This window comes from Macaca nemestrina, chromosome 1 (genome assembly GCF_043159975.1).
Source record: "Macaca nemestrina isolate mMacNem1 chromosome 1, mMacNem.hap1, whole genome shotgun sequence".
Classification (NCBI taxonomy): Eukaryota; Metazoa; Chordata; class Mammalia; order Primates; family Cercopithecidae; genus Macaca; species Macaca nemestrina.
This window is the reverse complement of record NC_092125.1, coordinates 206,081,000-206,103,827: the sequence shown is the minus strand read 5'-3', so window position 1 is coordinate 206,103,827 and position 22,828 is coordinate 206,081,000. Positions and strand designations below refer to the sequence as shown.

General features: G+C 50.0%; 1 protein-coding gene across 1 annotated transcript; it reads left to right on the top strand.

Moving 5' to 3' along the window:
- Positions 1-967: 967 nt before the first annotated feature.
- On the top strand, positions 968-22,828 carry LOC105494552 (sphingomyelin phosphodiesterase acid like 3B). Its single transcript, XM_011763066.3, is given in 11 exon segments — positions 968-1,217; positions 7,674-7,887; positions 11,917-12,014; positions 16,083-16,226; positions 17,220-17,295; positions 17,297-17,390; positions 18,580-18,760; positions 18,844-18,977; positions 22,175-22,389; positions 22,391-22,454; positions 22,456-22,828. Coding segments are annotated over 11 exon segments (1,353 nt in total). The 5' UTR covers positions 968-1,156; the 3' UTR covers positions 22,528-22,828.

Sequence of the window (22,828 nt, the reverse complement as noted above, 5' to 3'; positions counted from 1 at the left end):
ATGTAATGGTGCAATCTTGGCTCACTGCAACTTCCACCTCCCAGGCTCAAGGGATCCTCCTGCCTCAGCCTCCCAAGTAGCTGGACTATAGACATGTATTACCACACCTGACTAATTTTTGTATTTTTTGTAGAGATGGCGTTTCACTATGTTGCTCAGGATGGCCTCAAACTCCTGGGTTCAAGCAATCCTCCTGCCTTAGCCTCCCAAAGTGCTGGGATTATAGACACGAGCCACTGCAGCCGGCCTGAGACCCCTTCTGTAAAAAAATACATAAATAAATAAAAGTTAAAATAATAAAAAAATTTAAAAGTTGTTTAAATAGGGCTGGGCACGCTGGTTCATGCCTGTAATCCCAGCACTTTGTGAGGCTGGAACGGGCAGATCATGAGGTCAGGAGATCGAGACCACAGTGAAACCCTGTCTCTACTAAAAATACAAAAAATTAGCTGGGCATGGTGGTGGGAGCCTGTAGTCCCAGCTACTCGGGAGGCTGAGGCAGGAGAATGGCGTGAACCCAGGAGGTGGAGCTTGCAGTGAGCTGAGATCGCGCCACTGCACTCCAGCCTGGGTGACAGCGAGACTGTCTCAAAAAAATAAAAAGTTGTTTAAATACATAAAATAATCAAATGGGAGTATAGATGAAATAAGTGTGGCCGTAAGTTCATAATTGCTGCAACTGGAGGAAGGTACTTGCGAGTTCATTCCGTCATTCTCTCTCCTGTTTCTGTTTGACCGTTTCCATAATACAATGTTAAGAAAGGATTAAACATGTGTCACCTCCTCCTAGAAGCCCTCTCACATTCCTCAGTCTAAATTAGATCCCCCTTTCCGGGGCTTGCCAATTCACCTGACATGCTGACCTGCAGTTCTGTGGTTTGCCCCTCCCTCCTGGGGGCAGGGGCTGCACAGGCAGGAGAGGTGTGGCTTCCACTTAACGTCCAGATGCCCGCCTCCTCGGACTGGCACAGATCGCATCCTGCTGGGCAAAGGAGGAAGAGCCAGAGGATCCAGATGCCTTGGAGGACTTGGAACACCTGTAACAGGACAGGGAGTTCTGCTCAGGCACGTGGCCACAGAAAACTACTTGGGAAGCCTGCGGTGAGAACAACAGCTCCTGGAGAATCCCACCACTCTGGTGAAGTGAGCCCCGAGGATGAGGCTGCTCGCCTGGCCGATTTTCCTGGCCCACTGGGGAGGTGCCAGGGCTGAACCAGGTATAGTACTGGGAATGTCTGCTATGCTTTTGTTTTGTACTATGTACTCTGGGGCTGCTGGAAGCTGCTCACAGCAAACTCGAAGGTGCTTCTAAAGACAGCAAGGCAGGAGCTAGGGTAGGGAGGCAGGGTGGGGAGAGCTAGTGGGCCTTGGCGAGTGCTGTTTGAGCCTGAAGATTTTAAATGGAGGTGACAGCTGGCCAGGGAGGGACACCGATGTTGCGAAGAGGTCTGGGTACATGAGAGCTAGCTAATTAGTAGAGGTAGGAGGTGGCAGGAAAGATTCGTGGACTCATTCAACAAATGAGGTCCTTTTCTGTACCACACATTGTTCTAGGAGCCAGGGATATATCAGAGAAAAAAACAAAGTCCCGGTCTTAATGAAGGTGGGAGAATGAGTTGAGCCCAGGAGGTCGAGGCTGCAGTGAGCCAGGATCACGCTACTGCACTCCAGCTGGTTTTTTTTTTTTTTTTTTTTTTTTTGTAGAGGCACGGTTTTGAACTCCTGGCCTCCCAAAGCACTGGGATTACCGGTGTGAGCCAATGCACGTGGCCCATGAAATTTTTAATATTGCTTTTGAAATGAATTGTTGATTGTGATGAATTACTTGATTTTCGTAGTTTTTGTTTTTCCTGCACTTTTAGAGTCAATACATTTTTTTTTCCCCAAGTCTCAGATATTTCTGTGGACCTTGCAGAGCTATGAGGCCTTGGGCCCTGTGTCTGTTGTCCCTAGTGGGCATAAAGGCCTGGTGACCCCCTTTGGTGAAGGAGGAGGTGGGCCAGGACACCTTTTTGCTTGCCCAGGGATGTACTGTGCCCACCAGTCCTCCTCTCAGAAATGGTCATCTGGGGCAGACAGGCTCTATCTTCATCTTGTTTCCCTTCAGATGTCCTGCCTGCCCCTGCACTTTACCTGTGGACAGCAGCCAAGGACACGCTAGGGCTGGCTGGGTAGGACGTGGCCACTCCCCACCTTGTCCTTCTCTCATGGTGAGAGGGAGCCTTGTGGAACCCCCCAGGAACCAAATGTGGAGTAACCACTGCTTCCCATTTACGGTGTTCTGTTCATCATCTCACATTTCTCATTTTAATTCTCACGAGGGCCCCAAGGGGTAGGGGGCGCTGTTATCTTGATTTTACAGAAGAGGAAACAGGCCCAGGGGAAGGTTCCGCTGTTCACACAGCTATGGGGTGGTGCAGCAGGATTCCCTCCCAGGTCTGTGGCCTCAGCTACTCACTGTACTCAATATCAAATTGATTTATCTTCTCAGTAATAAATGAATAATAATGATAGCGGAGATTGGTATACCTTTCTAGAAAACTGCAGTTACAGATGAATACTGTCTTGCTGTGAAAGGTCCAAGCAGTGCGAATGTAGAAAGCCTCTTAGCTTTAACGAGATCCCCAGTGAAGCATCTGGACAGTGACATTTGAGAAGTTCTGGTCTAAACGGTAAAGCATTAAAGCGCCCAGGCCCCCACACCTCCCCAGTCTCACTCCTGGCCCCAGGGGTAATTGCAGGTAATGGTGTGGTGTGTTGGGATTGTCCTGTATAAGCCCTTTCTCCTTCACTATCTTATCCGATGCTCACTGAGAGGCAGGCCAGATGTCAACATCCTGTGGCTCAGTGAGGCCTGGTGGCTTGCCCAGAGCCCCTAGGCAAACACATGGAAGAGCCTGGATTAGAAACCAGATCTCCCACCTCCCCATCCATGGTCCCGACATGCTAATTAGAGCTTAATTATTTTGATGTAGGGCCTGGAAGCTGGTGGATCCCATATTCTTACGGAAAACATGTATTATTACAGCCACCTTCTGGAGGGGGAGTTCCAAGTCAACAGGCATGACAACATTGTGTCTCAGCTTTGGGGTCAGAGAGGTCTGGGTTTGAGCCTTAGTTTGCTCATCTATGCAGTGGGCGTAAGAATCCCCATCTCACAGACTGGCTGCCAGGATGAAATGAGATCAGTGTATGAAAGCCCGGGCACCTAGCCAACACGGTTTGAGTGCCTACAGTTCTAACTGGCCTCCCCACAGCCTTGTTCATTCATTGAATGTGCATTTGCACATCTTCCACATCCCAGACACCCTTCTAGGCACTGAGAACATAGAGATAAACAAGATGGGCTTGGTGCTCTCATGGAACTGACATTGTAAACAGGGAAGACGGACAATAAGCAAGCCAACATGGTAAGTTCACATGTGAGAGTGCTCTGAGGAAAAGGAAGCTGGGGGAAGCAATAGCTAGTGACCAGACAGGCAGGGGAGGTGGCACTTGAGGTGGTCAGGGGAGCCTTCTGAGGAGTGACCTTGGGGCAGAGGCCTGAATGAGGAGGAGACAGCCGCATGATGATATGGGAAGATTGGGTGATGCCATGGCGTAGTCAGGGAAGAGGCCCTGTGAGGAGAAGCAGCTTGGCTGAGGGTGGTGGGTTGGGCTGAGCTGACAAGGTCGCTGGGATCTGCACCCCCACAACGAGGAGGCTGGACCCCAAGGAGGTGGAGCTGCCCGCCTGGACCTCTAGCTCTCTCCACCATTCTGTCCACTAGCCTGGCCTCTCCTGGAGTCAGCACACGTACACACACAGACACACATGCACACACACATAAACACACATGCACATACACACACCTTTCAGTAGGATGTGCCAGAGAGGCTGGAAAGTAGTTTCAGTTCTACACACTGGCTAGAAAACGACAACTGACACGTGAGATGAGGAGTTTCTGGAGTGTAGAAATGTTCCTGAATACTTTGGGGGCTGACGTCAAAGGGGCCAAACTGCTCAGTGTGTGTAGTTAACTGAGAAAGAGCCAGCTTGAGGTAGGGGAATAGCCTCTTTCTCTGTCTGCAGAGGAAGCGTGAAGACCATGTGCCTGAGAGAAAGGCAAAGGGTCTCCCACCACATCCATCCTGGCCAGCCTGGCTCTGGGCTTGGAAGCAGGTGAGAGCCAATCACAGTCTCAGCTTAGGGACTTGGGATGCCCACCAACTCTGCCCAACTCTGCCCACCAACTAACTGGTATGAGGCAGTTCATTCCTTTACTCTGGCTTGGGTTTTTGTCACTACAGGAATTATTTCTGTTCCTGTTTTTTCCTTTTTTTTTTTTTTTTTTTGAGACAGAGTCTTGCCATGTCGCCCAGGCAGGAGTGCAGTGATGCAATCTCGGCTCATTGCAACCTCCGCCTCCTGGGTTCAAGTGATTCTCCTGCCTCAGCCTCCCAAGTAGCTGTAGCTGGGATTACAGGAGTGCACCATAGTGCCCAGCTACTTTTTGGTTTTGTTGTTGTTGTTTTTGAGACGGAGTCTTGCTCTGTCGCCAGGCTGGAGTGCAGTGGCTCAATCTCGGCTCACTGCAACCTCTGCCTCCTGGGTTCAAGTGATTCTCCTGCCTCAGCCTCCTGAGTAGCTAGGGCTACAGGCATGTGACACCACACCTAGCTAATTTTTGTGTTCATAGTAGAGACAGGATTTCACCATGTTGGCCAGGATGGTCTTGATCTCTTGACTTTGTGATCCACGTGCCTTGGCCTCCCAAAGTGCTGGGATTACAGGCATGAGCCACCATACCTGGCCTTACTTTTTGTATTTTTAGTAGAGATGGGGTTTCACCATATTAGCCAGGCTGGTCTCGAACTCCTGACCTCAAGTCATCCACCCACCTTGGCCGCCCAAATTGCTGGGATTACAGGCATGAGCCACTCTGCCCAGCTGAATTTTATTTTCCGTACAGATGAATTCTTGCTTTATTGCCCCTGCTAGTCTTGAACTCCTGGCCTCAAGCAATCTTCCTGCCTTAGCCTCCCAAAGTGCTGAGATTACAGGTGTGAGCCACCATGCCACCGTGCCTGGCAGGAATATATTAGTGATCACAATATGTGTGGAAAGGTTAAATTTTCCCCATTGTAAACAAAGACTCAGTTTGGATAAAAAATAAAAATGTGGGAATATGCTGTCAGCAAAAAGACCCATCTAAAATAGAAAGGCACTGGTTTTAACCCCTTTCGCCATCACATCTTTCTGGGAGGGATTGGAGCCCGGAGACCCCCATCATTTACCATGTGATCTTAGGCATGTTAACCTCCAGACCTTAGTTTCCTTATCTGTAAAGTAGGGATAATGTTCCCAGGGCTGTGCGGAGAACACTGTAACAATGCATGTGGGAGGGATAATGATTTGCTTCATCAGTCATTTACACTTTAGTATGAACATGTTTCAGATCCTTTCCTGAGACTCAGTTTAGATTAGGAGAGGTGGGGAAAAGCTCAAGAGCATCTGGGAGGGAAAGTCAAGGAGTGAGGGTCAGCGGCCAGCCTTTATCTGCAGGCCGTTGTCCACTAAATGTCCTGTGGCCTGAGTGGGGCCCTGGCTATCCCACCCTGAGATCAAAAGAAGTCCAGTCTCCCAGGCCCAGACACAGCTTCCTGGGGCCAGTGACTTGTGGCTCTAAGTGACACAAGAAATGGAGGAGGAAGTGATTGCAACAGCAGAGGGTGAGGAAATCCTGGGCCTCACTCTTGTTTTAGTGAGAAACAGGATGAACAGAGGCCAGATCTTCTCAACTCTCCTTCAGTAAAGTCATTGAAACAACTTGTGCCGGCCAGGTGCGGTGGTTCATGCCTGTAATGCCAGCACTTTGGGAAGCTGAGGTGGGTGGATCACCTGAGGTTGGGAGTTCGAGATAGCCTGGCTAACATGGAGAAACCCTGTTTCTAGTAAAAATACAAATACAAAAAAAAAAAAAAAATTAGCTGGGCCTGGGGGCACGTGTCTATAATCCCAGCTATTTGGGAGGCAGAGGCAGGAGAATCGCTTGAACCCAGGAGGCAGAGATTGCAGTGAGTCGAGATCACACCATTGCACTCCAGCTTGGGCAATAGAGGGAAACTCTGTCTCAAAAATAAAATAAAATAGGCCGGGCGCGGTGGCTCAAGCCTGTAATCCCAGCACTTTGGGAGGCCGAGACGGGCGGATCACGAGGTCAGGAGATCGAGACCATCCTGGGTAACACAGTGAAACCCCGTCTCTACTAAAAATACAAAAACTTAGCCGGGCGAGGTGGCAGGCGCCTGTAGTCCCAGCTACTCGGGAGGCTGAGGCAGGAGAATGGCGTGAACCCGGGAGGCGGAGCTTGCAGTGAGCTGAGATCCGGCCACTGCACTCCAGCCTGGGTGACAGAGCGAGACTCCGTCTCAAAAAAAAAAAAAAAAAAAAAATAAAATAAAATAAAATAAAATAAAATAAAGAAAAAGAAAAGAAATTACTTGTGCCAGGCCCCATATGGGGTTCGCATGAGAAGTCTACTCCATCTCACCTGTTTCTCTGGATTCCTTTCTCTTTATTACACCGTGAAGTTTTTTGCCACTTCAGCCTCCTTTGGTTGGAAGCTGAGTCTAGCTTTTGGTCAATCACTTCAGCAAGCAGGACCACTCCCAGCTGCTTGAGCCACACCCCGGATCCAGAATCACCAGCAAGTATACCTACCGGAGGAGGTCAGCCCAATCTGAAGTGGCGTTCCTTTTTCCCTGGTCTAGTACTCTTACACTCACTTCCACATGTAGTCCCCAGTTTTTGCTGTTTTTTTGTTTTGTTTTGGAGACAGGGTCTTGCTCTGTCATCCAGGCTGGAGTGCAGTGGCATGATCATGGCTCACTACAGCCTCCACCTCCTGGGCTCAAGCGATCCTCTCACCTTAGCCTCCTGAGTAGCTGGGACCACAGGTACATGACCCCATACCCGACTAATTTTCTAAATTTTTTGTAGAGATGAGGTCTCCCTATGTAGCCCAGGCTGGTCTTGAACTCCTGGCCGCAAGGAATCCTCTTACCTTGGCCTCCCAAAGTACTGGGATTACAGGCATGAACCACTGCACCCAGGCTTTGCTGGTATTGCTTAGCAAAGTTTTCCAGCTCATTTGGTGTGTAAACCTTCTCCATCCAGGTCAGACTTTTTTCTTTCTTTTTTTTTTTTAATTTTGGAAGAAATTCCAGGACAGGTCAGATTTTCATATGTAGTTATATTTCCCTGCAGCTCGAGAGGATCTAGCTCTAGTTAATGGGCTTAGAAAAGTGACATAGCCCAGATTACACAGCTCCTAACTGGCTCAGAGCCTGAGCACTTAACCCATACCCTCTCCTGCCTTTGCTTTAAAACAAGCCCCCTCATTAGAATGCCTGAGCTCTAATGCTGTGGCTGCCCATCAAACGTGGGGAGAAGGACGGGGCCTTGCCAAAGGTCAGGGGTCAGGGTTAGAGCTGAGCCTATTCTCTGCTCTGTTCAATGTGTCCCTGGGCAGACCCAGGCCTGTGGGCCTTTCTCTGAACCTGGGGTGCTCAGAGAAGACTTCCGTTTGCCTGTGGAATGCCCCTGCCCCAGCCCAGGGCTGGCCTGGACTTCCTTGCTTCCAGGCTGGGAGGGAGACCAGCTTTGAAGGAGGATGTCTTTTCTCCTGCAGGGAAGTTCTGGCACGTCGCTGACCTGCACCTTGACCCTCACTACAAGGTATCCAAATACCCCTTCCAGGTGTGCCCATCAGCTGGATTCCAGTCAGTGCCCAACGCAGGCCCCTGGGGTGACTACCTCTGTGATTCTGCCTGGGCCCTCATCAACTCCTCCATCTATGCCATGAAGGAGATTGAGCCGGAGCCAGACTTCATTCTCTGGACTGGGTGAGTACAGTCGAGGCGGCAGCTACCCTTTGCCGGGCATCTGCTATGTGCTACATACCAGTTGGCCCTTTGCCCACATTATCTCCTTTAATCCTCACATCAGTCTCACGTGAGGCTGAGGAACCTAAAGCTCAAAGGAGTTTTGTAACTTGCCTGGGGATCCCTGAGTCCAAAGATTCCAAAGTCTGTGTCCTCAACCTCCTTGTCTCCTGGCTGTGGCAGAACGCAGCTCTCACTCAGGCTTTGGTTGTGGTCCTGGCATGCCTGGGCACCTGGAGAGTGCCTGGGTTTTAAGCTATGGGTGGACACTGGAGCCCTTCCCCCTGGGGCTTAGGGACTCTAAGTCTGAGAGGTCCAAGTGCAGGGAGGGAAGAAGTTATGAGGGCTGAAGGTGGCCCAGCCTGTGGTCCTAGTGTCCTGGCCGGCTGCTGGCCACCCCTGGGCTGCCCAGTGGCCCTGGAATGTTCTCACCGGTCAGAACTCTGCTCTACGCAGTGACAGCTTGAGGGCCGATCCCACTCCTCGCAGAGATCCAGTTTCTGCTTCCTGTCCAAGGTTGCTGCTCTAATTCCTTCAACTTTCCTGGGAACTTGCCTCCTTATCACTCAAGATCCCCTGATTCTGGCCGGGCGTGATGGCTCATGCCTGTAATTCCAGCACTTTGGGAGGCTGAGGTGGGTGGATCACCTGAGGTCAGGAGTTTGAGACCATCCTGGCCAACATGGTGAAACCCCATCTCTACTAAAAATACAAAAATTAGCCTGGCATGGTAGTGCATGCCTGTGGTCCCAGCTACTCGGGAGGCTGAGGCAGGAGAATCGCTTGAATTCTTGAGACGGAGGTTGCAGTGAGCCGAGATCACACCATTACATTCCAGCCTAAATGACACAGCAAGACTCTGTCTCAAAAAAAAAAAAAAAGAAAGAAAGAAAGAAAAAAAGATACCCCAATTCCCTCACTTGCTCCCTCACTTGGCAGGGCAACAAGTCATGCTCAGTTGTGGGGTAGACGCTAGGGATCTGAGATGATGGACACCCACACTTGGCTGCAAGGAGCTCACGGTCTTGTGGGCAATGCAGACAAACTCATTGACCTTATGTCCCAGCAAGGAGAGAGGGTCACCTGGGGGGATGTGGGAGCTTCACAGAGCGCATGATCCCATCTGGCAGGATTAGGGGAAGGACATCCTGCAGGAACCTGTGGAGCAAGGGAGCTCTCGAGGAAGGCTGGAAGGAATTCTGACTTTGCGCTCCCTCTACCAGCCTCAGTAGACACTTCTATAAGGCAGGGTGAAACCCATGACGCCCCTAGCTGTGATGTGGTTTGTGGGTGTGACCAGGAAAGACCTTCAGATGAACCTGCCAGGCTGGATACATAAGACACGTGACATCGTCTCAGGAGGAGCCTGGACGGCTCTGGCTTCCTTGGGCTCAGGAATCAATCTAAGAAGAGAGTGAGCTTTGGTCCATGACCTTGGGCCTGCTCCCTCGAGGGGCCTCGCTCGGGGAGCTTCTGATTTCTCTGAGAAGGGAGAGCATATGTAGCATTCTTTTTTTTTTTTTTTTTTGAGACGGAGTCTGGCTCTGTGGCCTGGGCTGGAGTGCAGTGGCCGGATCTCAGCTCACTGCAAGCTCCGCCCCCCGGGTTTACGCCATTCTCCTGCCTCAGCCTCCCGAGTAGCTGGGACTACAGGCGCCCGCCGCCTCGCCCGGCTAGTTTTTTGTATTTTTTAGTAGAGACGGGGTTTCACCGTGTTGGCCAGGATGGTCTCGATCTCCTGACCTAGTGATCCGCCCGTCTCGGCCTCCCAAAGTGCTGGGATTACAGGCTTGAGCCACCGCGCCCGGCCAATATGTAGCATTCTGACAGATGACAGATGGGATCCTCGGGAAATTCATGACCCTTTAACAGATGCACATTTTTTTTTTTTTTTTTTTTTTTTTGAGACGGAGTTTCGCTCTTTTTGCCCAGGCTGGAGTGCAATGGCGTGATCTTGGCTCACCGCAATCTCCGCCTCCTGGGTTCAAGCAATTCTCCTGCCTCAGCCTCCCGAGTAGCTGGGATTACAGGCATGCGCCACTACGCCTGGCTAATTTTGTATTTTTAGTAGAGATGGGGTTTCACCATGTTGGCCAGGCTGGTCTCAAACTCCGGACCTCAGGTGATCTACCCACCTCGGCCTCCCAAAGTGCTGGGATTGCAGGTGTGAGCCACCGTGCTTGGCCACAGATGCACATTTTTTTCCTGGGAAATCTCTGAGACCTTGAAGAGGTCTACAGCATCAGATAAGATCTTTAGGACCCTTTACAATTCTTCAATTACAATGAAATTTGACTTCCTTTTTTTTTTTTTGAGATGGAGTCTCGCTCTGTCGCCCAGGCTGGAGTGCAGTGGTGCAATCTCGGCTCACTGCAAGCTCCGCCTCCTGGGTTCACGCCATTCTCCTGCCTCAGCCTCCTGAGTAGCTGGGACTACTGGCACCCGCCACCATGCCCAGCTAATTTTTTTGTATTTTTAGTAGAGACGGGGTTTCACCGTGTTAGCCAGGATGGTCTCAATCTCCTGACCTTGTGATCCATCCACCTTGGCCTCCCAAAGTGCTGGGATTACAGGTGTGAGCCACCATGCCCGGCCGAAATTTGACTTCTAAGAGAGCTGCAGTCCCTTTGAGGATGGCCATTAGAAATTAGATGTGTTTTGCTACTCAGGAGGCTGAGGCAGGAGAATCTCTTGAACCTGGGAGACGGAGGTTGCAGTGAGCCAAGATCCCGCCACTGCACTCCACCCTGGGCGACAGAGTGAGACTCTGTCTCAAAAAAAAAGCACCTAAAAAAATTAAAAATGCACTTGGTGTGTTTTTTATCAGACAGAATTAGATTATCCAATCTAGAAATAAAAAATGTGAAATTTTGTCCCTTTGTCTTTGGGTTTCTGGCCTGTCCCCAGGGAGTTTTCAGGGCAAAACAGCCCCTCTTGCTGCCCTCATGTGGGTATCAGAGACACTGATAGGAGGCAATGGCTGTGAGCATAGACTCTGGGGCCAGGCTGACTGGGTTCAAATCTTGGCCCCACCACTTTCTAGTGGTGTACACTTAGTCACAAATTTTTTCTCCCCTGTCTCTGGTGCTTGATTTAGGATAGGCACAGTTCTTAATTTTTCTGTGTCTTGGTTTCTTTATCTGTCAAACAATAAAATCTAACAATAGAATTTACATTGCAGTGTTATAGTGGGGAAAAAATTAGTGGCTATGGCAACACCACACAGAAAGTACCTGGCAGAAAGTCAGCCAGTGTGAGCTTCTAGCAGCAGTATCAATACTATTATGCTAATTAGTTTCACTGGGGGAGTACCTGGGCAGCAGAGGCCTCAGGATTTTGATTGTCTGGACATCTCCGCATCCCTACACCCCACTGCCACCGTTTTCCTCCCCTTGCCGAGCATTTCTAAGGTGGACCCAAGAATTTAGATTCATGGCATGGGGGGCACAATGGTCCCGGGGCAGAATCAGTACCTGCCCTGGAAAAGATCTGAATCCCAGACTCTGAAGCCAGCTTCAAACTCTCTTGAACTCTTCGGGAAAGGAACATAATTCAGAGATGGCTTCTCAACCCTGAGCTCTCTTGGGGTTTGCAGATGGGACTGGAACTCCAAAGCTTTCCTCTCTAAATAATAATATTAATTACAACCTAGCAGCTACTCTTACTGTACTATATTATGTATATAATTTTCCTCCTTGATGGATACCTAACAAGCACTCTGCAAGAACTGTATTATCCCAACATTACAGATGAGTTAATAGAAGCTCAGAGAGGTTAAACAACCAGTCAAGGGACCCACAGCAGGAAAATGGTGAAGCCTAGCTCTCAGCTCTGTCCCATCTGACTCCACTCTAGCCTGGCCATTCCCCCTTAAGGGGACATCTGAGGCCCAGGTCCACAGGTTTTCCTCTCACTGCAGAGCTGTCCCTTCCTTTTCTTCTGCCCCTTCCTGAGTTGCCTGCCCCAAATTGGCTTGGTGGTGTTTCGTAGTGATGACATGCCTCACGTGCCCGATGAGAAGCTGGGAGAGCCAGCTGTACTGGAAATTGTGGAATGCCTGACCCAGCTCATCAGAGAGGTCTTTCTAGGTAAGACTGTGCCATCGGTCCCTCCACAGTGTTCTCTGAACTCCAGGCACTGTCTGGCACAGTGGGACAACAGCAGCAGCGAGTGTCCTGGCTGACCTTCATCCATGGACAGCGATGGCTGTTGGCCAGGTCTTCATGGTGACCATTTCTCACCTTCCTAACAAGCCAGAAGGCAACATGCAAGCCCGTGGGCCTGTGGATACACACAGAATCCTATCAAAGGAAATGCCCTGCATTTCACTATCTTCTGCTCCTGCCTATCACCAGACCCATGAACCCTTCTCCAGGTGTCTAGAGTTGCACACAGGTGTCATCCTTGTGTGAGTCTCACACACAGCCCATGTGTCCTGCTCTGGAGTTGGCGAAAATCACCCTCAAACTGTCCTGGCTGCCAGGGTCTCTGGGAAATGCTAACTTCCAGCCAAGATGCTGTTTCGCGTTGCTTCCAAGGACTTCAGAGCCTGGCAGAGCAGGCAGAGACTGGGGGTGAGTGAGGCAGCAGCCCTACAGGACAGTGTAGGGTGAATAGGGTCTGCGTGCCCCATCTAATGGCCCTTGCAAATGTTTTAAAGCAGTCTGCACCGAAAACAACATCCTGGAGGCTAAATCAGGCTGCCAGGCTGCCAACTGGGCACCTGAGAAAGCAGCCCCCAGCCCCCAGCCCACCTTTTTTGGGTTCCAGTATATCTGCCCCCTCTACAGATCTTCATCATGCGCTCCCAGGACACAGATATGGAGTAATAATCAAAATAAATAACAGCACTAGCAGCAGTCACTCTGTGTCAAGTGTGAAGGGTCAGGCTGGCTCGAAGAATTTTCAAGCCTTAGCTCCTTCACTGTCACCATAAGCCTCGGGGGAGGTGCTGTGACCTCAGTTTTACTGATGAGGGGGGTGAGCCTTAGGGTTAAGCAAACTAGTGAAGGTCACATTTACTTAAGGGGTCCAAATCCTGGTGTGGGCACTGCCCTTACTGTCTGTTCCTGCTGCTTCCTTCCCTCAACACAAGTCAATCTAGGCAAAGAGATGCCTGGATGCTTCCAGTTTATCTAACCCAGCCCAACCCAAGTCAGGCTGCTTGGTTTCCTTTGTCTTCCAGCAGAGGTCACTAGTTAGGGTCAAACCAGGACATTCCCCCGACCCCAGCAGCAGGCACCATTATTCCCAATGTATAGTAAAGGAACCTATGGCTCCAAGCTAGTCAGTTCCTAGGGAGGGACTCAAACTCAGATCCAACTGGGAGTACTTCTCCTTTGCTTCACATGGGACTTTTGGAACACAAGTCAAATATTGGGTAAGAAAATGCTTCCCTGACTGTTTTGTTTTTTGAGAGAAGGTCTTGCTGTCACCCAGCCTGAAGTACAGTGGCACGATCAAGGGTCACTGCTGCCTTCATCTCCCAGGCTCAAGCAATCCTTCCATCTCACTCTCTTACGTAGTTGGGATTAGAGGCACACGCCACCACTCCCTGCTAATTATTTTTTTTTTTCATTTTTATTTATTTATTTATTTTTTAAGACTGAGTCTTGCTCTGTCACCCAGGCTAAAGTGCAGTGGTGTGATCTTGGCTCACTGCAACCAGAATCAGAGGTGATTCTCTTGCCTCAGCCTCCCAAGTAGCTGGACTACAGGCGTCCGCCACCACGGCCCGCTAATTTTTGTATTTTTAGTAGAGATGGTGTTTCACTATGTTGGCCAGGCTGGTCTCAAAGTCCTGACCTCAAGTGATCCGCATGCCTTGGCCTCCCAAAGTGCTGGGATTACAGGCGTGAGCCACTGCGCCCGGCCTGTTTTCAATTTTTGTAAAGATAGAGGTCTTGAACTCCTGGGCTCAAGTAATTCTCTCCCTCAACCTCCCAAAGTGTAGGGATTACAGGCATGAGCCACCGTGCCTGGCCTATTGACTATGATTTAACACACAAATGTAAATTATAAGATTTTGTAGTTTCTACCACACTTGCCCATTTATTGAATTTCCTAATATCCAAGATGCCCTTGACTGAAAGATGCATCATTTTGTATAACTAAGAAAAAACAGCTACCAATTATAATCTGACACAGCACTTTCTCATGGCCACACCTCACTTTTAGAGATGGTACTATGAGAACAAATGGGAAGGGATGAAATGGAGGTGTTATCTAACTGACAATTCTAAAAACACAAGTCAAGCAGGACATTCCCATTTTATAGATAATTAAACCGAAGTACAGAGAGGTCGAGGAAGTGGCCTAAGAAGAGGAAGGGACTGAAACTCGAGATTCAGGCTTCCACATCATGTGTTCTTCCTGCTGTGTTCAGCTTTACCCACCAGAGTCGGCCGTGAACACTGGTCCCCGCTCGTCAGCACAGTCAAGTGGTTGACAACACAGGGATGCAAAGCAAACAAATCCAAGGCCCTGGGCCAGGTGCAGTGATCATATGCCTGTAAACCCAGCACTTTGAGAAGCTAAGGCTGGAGGATCGCTTGAGGTCAGGAGTTTGAGACTGGCCTGGGCAACATAGTAAGACACTGCTTCTACAAAAAATAAAAAAAATTAGCCATGTATGGTGGTGTGTATCTATACTCTTAGCTACTTGGGAGGCTGAGGCAGGAGGATCACTTGAGCCCAGGAATTTGAGGTTACAATGAGCTATGATTGTGCCACTGTACTGCCACCTGGGCGGCAAAGCAAGACCCTGTCATGTAAGGCCCAGTTCTAGCTCTGCTATGGTTTAGCTGGGTAATCTCATAAAGACTCAGTCTGCTGCCTGTGAAAAGGGAAAGCCATGGTACCTGTCCATAGGGTTGTTATGAGGATTAAATAAGGTAATTCATTCACTCATTTAGTCAATCAACTAGTAGTTATTGAGCATCGACTATGGTAGAGACACCATTCCAGGAGTAGAAGACATGGCAATGAACAAGACACCAGGTCGCACCCCCGTGGAGCTTATGTTTGCGAGGAGCTGGGCACACAGAAGCAGTGAAAACACAGGAGTGAGTCCCTCCCTTCTCAAATGCCCTTGGGATTCAGGGATTTTTTTTTTTTTTTTTCTTAAATGGATTCTTAATGGCTGCTGGCATATACTTTAGAGAGGTGAGGTTTTTCCAGGCAGTTACAGTGATGCATTTCACAACCTCCTACTTTGGCAGAGTTCTCAGCATTTCCAGGTCTTGTAGGCTGTACCAGGCAAAGGGCGTGTTAGAGATATTTCCCAACCGGAATGGGAGACTCCAGCCTCCCTCATTTGTTCCAGGTCACTCCCTGTGATAGACCAAGCTCATATAAGGGCCCGGCCTTGTTCTGAGTCCAAGAGTTGTTTTTGTTGAGTGTCAAGTATTTATTGAACACTGATTAGGTACCAGACACTGAGCATAAAATAAAAACAGAAATGAGGCTGTTCATGTGGAGGAAATGAGTCTAATGGGTTTCCCTATACCTCCAGGCCTCATTCACAGGCCCCTTCCTCAGGGAGGCCTCCCCAAACCCACTCCTACCCTCTGTTGTCACTCCCATAGCAAGTGGCCATTCCCTTTTTGTGACATCCCTTACACCTCTACTCAATACCTGTCAACCCTATCAAACGGCAGGACGTCTGGGGCTGGAAGCCTGGTTTCCAGCTCTGTGCATTGGCTCATAGTAGGTGCTCAATAAAACATTTGCTGACTGCATGGATGAGTGAAACTCCTAAGGCCTCCCAGAGTGAAGCAGACCCTTTCCCTAACAGTAAGATGGATCTGGAATCACCAGGAATTGGGAACACTAAATTACCAAGTGGCTGACAGTGATCGGAATCATTTAGACCTAGTTCTCCCCTTCTCATCATCTGCTGCTTTCCTTCTAACCAGGAAACTTCCTGCTGGGAATGGGCTTAGGGACTGCGATGAAAGCAGCCACTGCTCTTCCTCCCAAAGCCTCAGCAAAGTTCAGTCAGATTCTATCAAATGTGGGTTTCCTATCTGCGTCTTTTCCTCATCTGTGCTATCGCTCTTCCCCTTGAGCTCTGCTGGCCAGTGGCCAACAGAAAATGATTAACTCCCCCGAGTGCTTTTGCATATATATTTTGATGTTTCACCCTTGCTTCCCAGATACTAAAGCCTATGCTGCTTTGGGAAATCATGACTTTCACCCCAAAAACCAGTTCCCAGCTGGAATTAACAAGATCGACAATCAGATAGCAGAACTATGGAAACCCTGGCTTAGTAACAAGTCCATTGCTGTCTTCAAAAAAGGTACCAGCACCATCTGCTCATATCAGGAGCACTTACTGTATGCCAGGGTCTGATCTTCGTCTTCACAACAACCCCTTGAAATAAGTACTGATTTTATCTCCAATTTACAGATAAGGAAGCCAGGGTCATACAACTTAGAAAAGGCAGTCTTGGGAGCAGAATCCAGAGCTAACTCCAAAGCCCTTGCTCTAAACCCCACGGCACTCATGATGCTCCTAAGTTCATATTTACTGAGCCTTTACTGTGTGCCAGGCATTACCCTCAGCCTGGTCCTAGACACTTCACAACAGCCCTTGGAAGGAGTGGTTTCGCTTCCAGCAGGTGTGAACCTTGCCACCACTGACACCATGGGCTGGATGATTCTGTCGCAGAGGACTGCCACGTGTGTTGCAGAATGTTGCAAACACCCACTAGAGTGATACCCTCAGGAACACCCCCAGTTGTGACAACCAGAAATGTCTCAGACGTTGCCCAGTGTTCCCTGGGGCCAGAAGCACCTGGTTGAGAATGACTGGTCCAGAAACACAGCCAGCCCAAGGTGACTGTGACCCTACTCTTCCCTTTCCTCGGTCTCCTGCTGTTGGGACTCCCCAGTGGTCAAAGCCAACCAGAAGCCTGTGGCACAGAGGCCTGTTGATTTAATCCACGTAGATCAGCTCTTGGAAAAGACAGCTGAGCGGTGAAGGGTGGACAGTGGATCTGGATGGGCAAACACACATCACTGTTATTCTCACTATACAGATAAGGAAACCGAAGTACAGAGAGGTGAAGTTACTCTCCCAAGTTGCACAGCGAATGAGTTCCAGAGCCAGGATTTCAATCCAGGCCTTCTGGCTCCAGAACCTCTGACCTTCCAGATTGAGGTCCCACCCATGGGAAAGATGGGAGGGGAAGATGCAAGGGAAAAAGAAAGTGGGACAGTGAAGTGGAAGGGGCAGAAGCCTGTCTGGCCAGAGGTGGGGGCCTCCTTCATATTGTCCCTGGCTGTGACAGGTGCCTTCTACTCTGAGAAGCTGCCAGGTCCCAGCGGGGCTGGGCAAATTGTGGTGCTCAACACCAATCTGTACTACCAGCAGTGAGCTGACAGCAGACATGGTGGACCCTGGCCAGCAGTTCCAGTGGCTGGAAGATGTGCTGACCAACGCCTCCAAAGCTGGGGACATGGTAAGAGGTCCTGCTTCTTTCTTTTCTCATCTAGGGTTATTTTCTGCACAAGTCTCCCGCTTGGCACAAACTCACCCACCCACCCAAAGATGCCCACATCCCAGAGGGTCCTTCACCAGCCTAGCACCAGCAGAGGGCTTCCTCCATCCTCACCGCAGCCCTGTGTGCTGGGACCCGGAGCCCACTGCAGATGCGGACCCTGAGGCTCATAAAGAGTGGTGACAGTCCCAAGTCATATAATACGTGATGAAGCCCAGACTAGAAGACCAGTTTCCAGACTCCAAGTCCAGTGCTGTTTCTACTCCCACCACATGTGCAGCTGCAGCCAGGACTGTGTGCCAGACCTCCAGGGGATGCCCTGCCCTTGAGTGTGTCCAGCTAGTCTGCTGGCCTGACAACTCCTCAAGAACTGGCTCAGTGTCCCATTTGCCCAAGTCCTCGCACTGACTAGCCCATCCCAAGAGGATCTCACAGCTGGTGCCCACGAGCACGCACTATGTCAACATTGGGCACGTTGTTTAGGACATTATACAGATGATCTCAGGTAGCAGAACTATGGAAACCCTGGCTCAGTAACGAGTCCATCATTCTCAAAACCCCACCAGCTAGGTATTATTCCGGATGAGAAAACAGCAGCTCAGAGAGGTGACACACAGCTGGTGTCTAAACTGCAGTCTGACTCCAAAACCCATAGAGTTAACCCTGCCCCCTGTTCTAACTCCTGCCATGGTGGCCAAGTGCCCAGGTGTTGTCAGCTGAGTGACTCAAGGAATGTAAGAAACGAATGCACATGACCGTGTAGCATATGAACACAACCATGCAAGAATGGTATTGTTGCAGTGTTCAAGCTCTCCAAGAGAAGAGTAGTCTTGGAAGGATTAGGAAGGCTTCATGGAGGAGGTGCTCTTTGAGTTAGGTTTTGAAGTATGGGGAGGATTTACAGAAGTGAAAAGGAGAAGGGCACTCCAGGTGGCAGGCATGGAGGTGGGAAGGTATGTGGTGCATTCATTGCAGGGCACAGGGAGAATGCCTGAGTCTGCCTGGTAGATGGAATCCGGGAGGCTTTCAGGGAGGAGATACATTTGGGCCCATCTACCTGTCTTTGGGGCAATTTGCAGGTTTTCAGAAGTAGAAATGAGGGTCTGGAGAGGGCATCTGTGAGCCTCTTCTGCGAACCCCTCCCTTGTAGGTGTACATTGTTGGCAACGTGCCCCCAGGGTTCTTTGAGAAGACACAAAACAAGGCATGGTTCCAGGAGGGCTTCAACGAAAAATACCTGAAGGTGGTCCGGAAGCATGGTCGCGTCATAGCAGGGCAGTTCTTCAGGCACCACCACACTGACAGCTTTCGGATGCTCTATGATGACGCAGGTATTCAACCTGGAGGGCAACTGCCAGCTCCGTCCCTCCTTCTCTCCCCAGACCCTCTCTGTCCTGCTGCTCTTTCCTGACAGGTGCCCCCATAAGCGCCATGTTCATCACACCTGGAGTCACCCCATGGAAAACCACGTTACCCGGAGTGATCAATGGGGCCAACAATCCAGCCATCCGGGTGTTCAAATATTACTGAGCCACACTGAGCCTGAAGGTCAAGAGTCCTGTGGAGGCCGGAGGAGGAGGGTGGCAGGGGCTTAAATGCATCACCACCTCCCCTAACGCTCAGCTTATCCACCCTCCCCTGACCACTGAGCCTCAGGAAGGTTGATCTCCTTCCACCCTTCTCCAGCTCAGGATCAGAACCCTGGAGGCACCTGCCACCAAGTCAGGGCAGTGCTTCCCCAAGTCTCCTTTTCCCCTGGATGACTGGCACAGCCTCATACCTGGTCTCCCTGCCTCTGGCCCTGCCCTGCTGTGGTCCATCTGCTACACAACAGAGAAGAAACTAATCTCCTATAGCACCACTTTCATCTTGTCTCTGTCCTGCTCAAAAACCTTCAATGGCTCCCCAGTGCCTTCAAGATAAAGTTGTGTCTCCTTGGCCTAGTACTCAAGGCTTTCCACAGTCTGACTTCAAGCCCATTGTCCACCTTTTCCATACACAGACAAGGCTCCAGCCCCTAATTTTTGAGCAATCCTTCACCTGGTAGGATGAGCTTGTGGTTGTTGAGATGAAAAATAGTATTCCTTTATTTATCCATCAAAATGCATTAAGTCTGTGCCATGGGCCAGGCCCTGTTCTAATCTCATGAGATACATAAATGTACAAAAAAAAGTCACCCCTCTCCTGGACCTGACATCTCACAAGAGAGGGACAATAAATATGTAGAATTAATTCTAGTACTGAGAGAAGGGCTAAGGAGAAAATCAAAACAGTGAGGTGACAGGGTGATGGCTATGGGAGGTGTGTACTGTGTTAAATAGGTGGGAAGGGGAAGTGTCCACATAAGGTGCCATTTGAGTTCTGAGTGTATTGAGGGAGTGAGCCATGTGGGTATCTCAGGGAGGTGGAGGGAAGAGCAAGTCAAAGGCCGGGGTGGGAATGTGCTTGGTGGGTTAGGGGAAGAGCACGGAGGCCAGGTGGCCACAGGGAGAGGCCCAAGGGGAGAGTGGGAGGGGAGGTCCGATCTTGCAGGCATCAATGAGGACTTTGGATTTGGAGGGTTTGGCGCAGAAGAATGAAATCCTGTGACTTAAAATTTTACGGAATCATCACGTCTGCTGTGCAGGGAACAGGCTATAGGGGCAGGTGGGGAAGGAGTGAGGCCATTTGGAGGGAAGGACAAACCCCGGATGACAGGATGGTGGCTTGGCCAGGGTGGAGGCAGTGAGGTGGTAAAAAGTGCCAGGTCCTGGATGAATTTTGGATGCAGAATTTGCTAGAGTGGATGTGGGCTGTGAGGGAAAGGGACGAATCCAGGAGGCTTCCAAGGCTTTTGGCCTGCGCAATGGATAGGCTGTGGCTGCCGGTTATTGAGAAGAGTGGCAGGGTGATCAGGCTTCGGGGGGTGAGTCAGAGGTCTGGTTTTGGACCTGCTAACTTTGGGAAGGCTGAATGGCATCAAGTGAAAGTGGTCAGGGAAGGGGCAAGTTGGAGCTTGAAGAGGTGGCGATAGAAATGTGATCTGGGAGTGGAGAGAGGATATTTAAAACCAACGACTGGATGAGCTAACCCAGGTCCTTGATTCTAATAAATGTAGATTAAGAAGAGGTCTGAGGGGTTTTAAGAGTGGCCCGTTGTCCACATGGGCACTCTGAGGGTCTGAGCAAGGGGAATGGCAGGCGGAGGGACCCCCACCATCACCCGCGAACGGGCCCTACATTGTCCTCAGGGAAGGAGTCAGCCCTGAGCTTGAATCCTGACTCCACCACTCATAAGCTTTTTGATCTTTTGACCTCTGTGCCTCACTTGCTTCACCTGTAAAATGGGAGTAACAGAACCTCACAGGGTTTGAGGAGGACTCCATGAAATAATGGAATGGAAACAGAGTGGCCATGCATACGGGCAGCTCGTCTTACCCCATCTGCAGTGGCCTAAAGCAGGTTCGTAAATGTACCTGGAACCTGTTGGACTGATGAACCCCGCAGAGCCTAGCCGTGAACATGCACCTGGGTCCTAGGAGTCTATAGTTCATGATCTCTCTCATGTTTAACGTCGCTCTTTTTATGTTGCTTTTGTCTATTCATTATGTAAATATTTACTGAGCATCTTCTATGTGTACCCTAGCATGGTGGGACCTGGGTAAACAACCTGGGGGCCAATCCTGCTACCACTGAATACCTGTATGAATACCTGTATGACTACCTGTATGACTACCTGTATGAATACCTGTATGAGTACCTGTATGAATACCTGTATGAGTACCTGTATGAATACCTGTATGAATACCTGTATGAGTACCTGTATGTATGAATATCTGTATGACTACCTGTATGACTACCTGTATCAATACCTGTATGAGTACCTGTATGACTACCTGTATGACTACCTGTATGAATACCTATCCTGGCCCGCGGGATAGTCAGTGTAGGCCCTGGAGGAGGGGGTGGGAATTTGGGGAACAAGAGACACGAGAAATGGAGACAAGACAGTGCTCTGATCAAGTCTCGTTTAATGGTGGTAATGCAGTGCCTTATATACATTTGGAGGGGAAGGGGTTGGGCTAAGGCGGAAATGACCTCATTGCGGAAGGCGTGGCCAGATAGACGTCATGTTGCACCTGTGCTGTCAGGTAGTCTTTTCGCGGGCGCGGGAAAAATGAATGAAGAAGAAGCAGGAAGAGCGCCATCTTTTAATGGCGGTATTAATACAGGGAAGAAGGTAGATCTAGGGAGAAGGTGTGGAGTGGGAATGAATATAGCTCAGGCGTTTAATCTTTAATTATCATTTGCTATGGCCAGGGCGTGCAGCTCCGGACAAATACCTGTATGAGTACCTGTATGACTACCTGTATGTATGAATACCTGTATGAGTACCTGTATGACTACCTGTATGAATACCTGTATGACTACCTGTATGTATGAATACCTGTATGAACACCTGTATGAATACCTGTATGTATGAATACCTATATGAATACCTGTATGAATACCTGTATGACCCTGGCCAAGTGAATTAACCTCTTTAGGCCTCAGTTTCCTCATTTGTGAAACCAGGGTAATAAGCGCAGTTACCTCATTCAATTCAGAGGATGTCTGCCAAGCACACTGGGTGCACAGCTAAGTGCTCAATAACTACTAGTGGTCATGATCACTACTCTAAAGAACGTGGGGGCAAATGCAAGGTGCAGGATGGGGATGGAAGCAGACAGCTGCTCACAGCCGGCCTACCCCAAACCCTTTCGCCAGGACATGGTGACCTACTTCGTGAACCTGAGCCAGGTGAATGCTCAGGGGATGCGGCGCTGGGAGCTCGAGTACCAGCTGACTAAAGCCTACTGGGTTCCCGACGCCAGTGCCCACTCTGTGCAGGCAGTGTTGGACCGCATCGCTGGCGACCAGGGCGCACTACAGCACTACTACGTCTATAACTCAGTCAGCTACTATGCTGGGGTCTGCCACGAGGCAGCACGTGTGTGCCATGCGCCAGGTGGACGTTGACGCCTACACCACCTGTCTGTATGCCTCGGGGGACCACACCCGCGCCCCAGCTCCCGCTGCTGCTGATGGCCCTGCTGGGCCTGTGCACGCTCGTGCTGTGACCCGCCAGGCTCACCTTCTTCCTGGTAACGGGTAACGGGGGTAGCGCCCGGGATCACCCAGAACTGGGCTTTCCACCATTTCCTCCGCGCCTGAGGAGTGAACTGAAATAGGACAACCGAATCAGGAAGTGAAGCCCCAGGACCTGCAGTGATCCGTGATCGCGCCACTGCACTCCAGCCTGGGCGACAAAACCAGACTCTCTCCAAAAACAAACCAGAAACAGAAAACAAATGACGACCCAAGACCCCCCACAGCATATTTCTTTTGCGTTTTATGTTTCATTCACAAAACAAAGCTCAT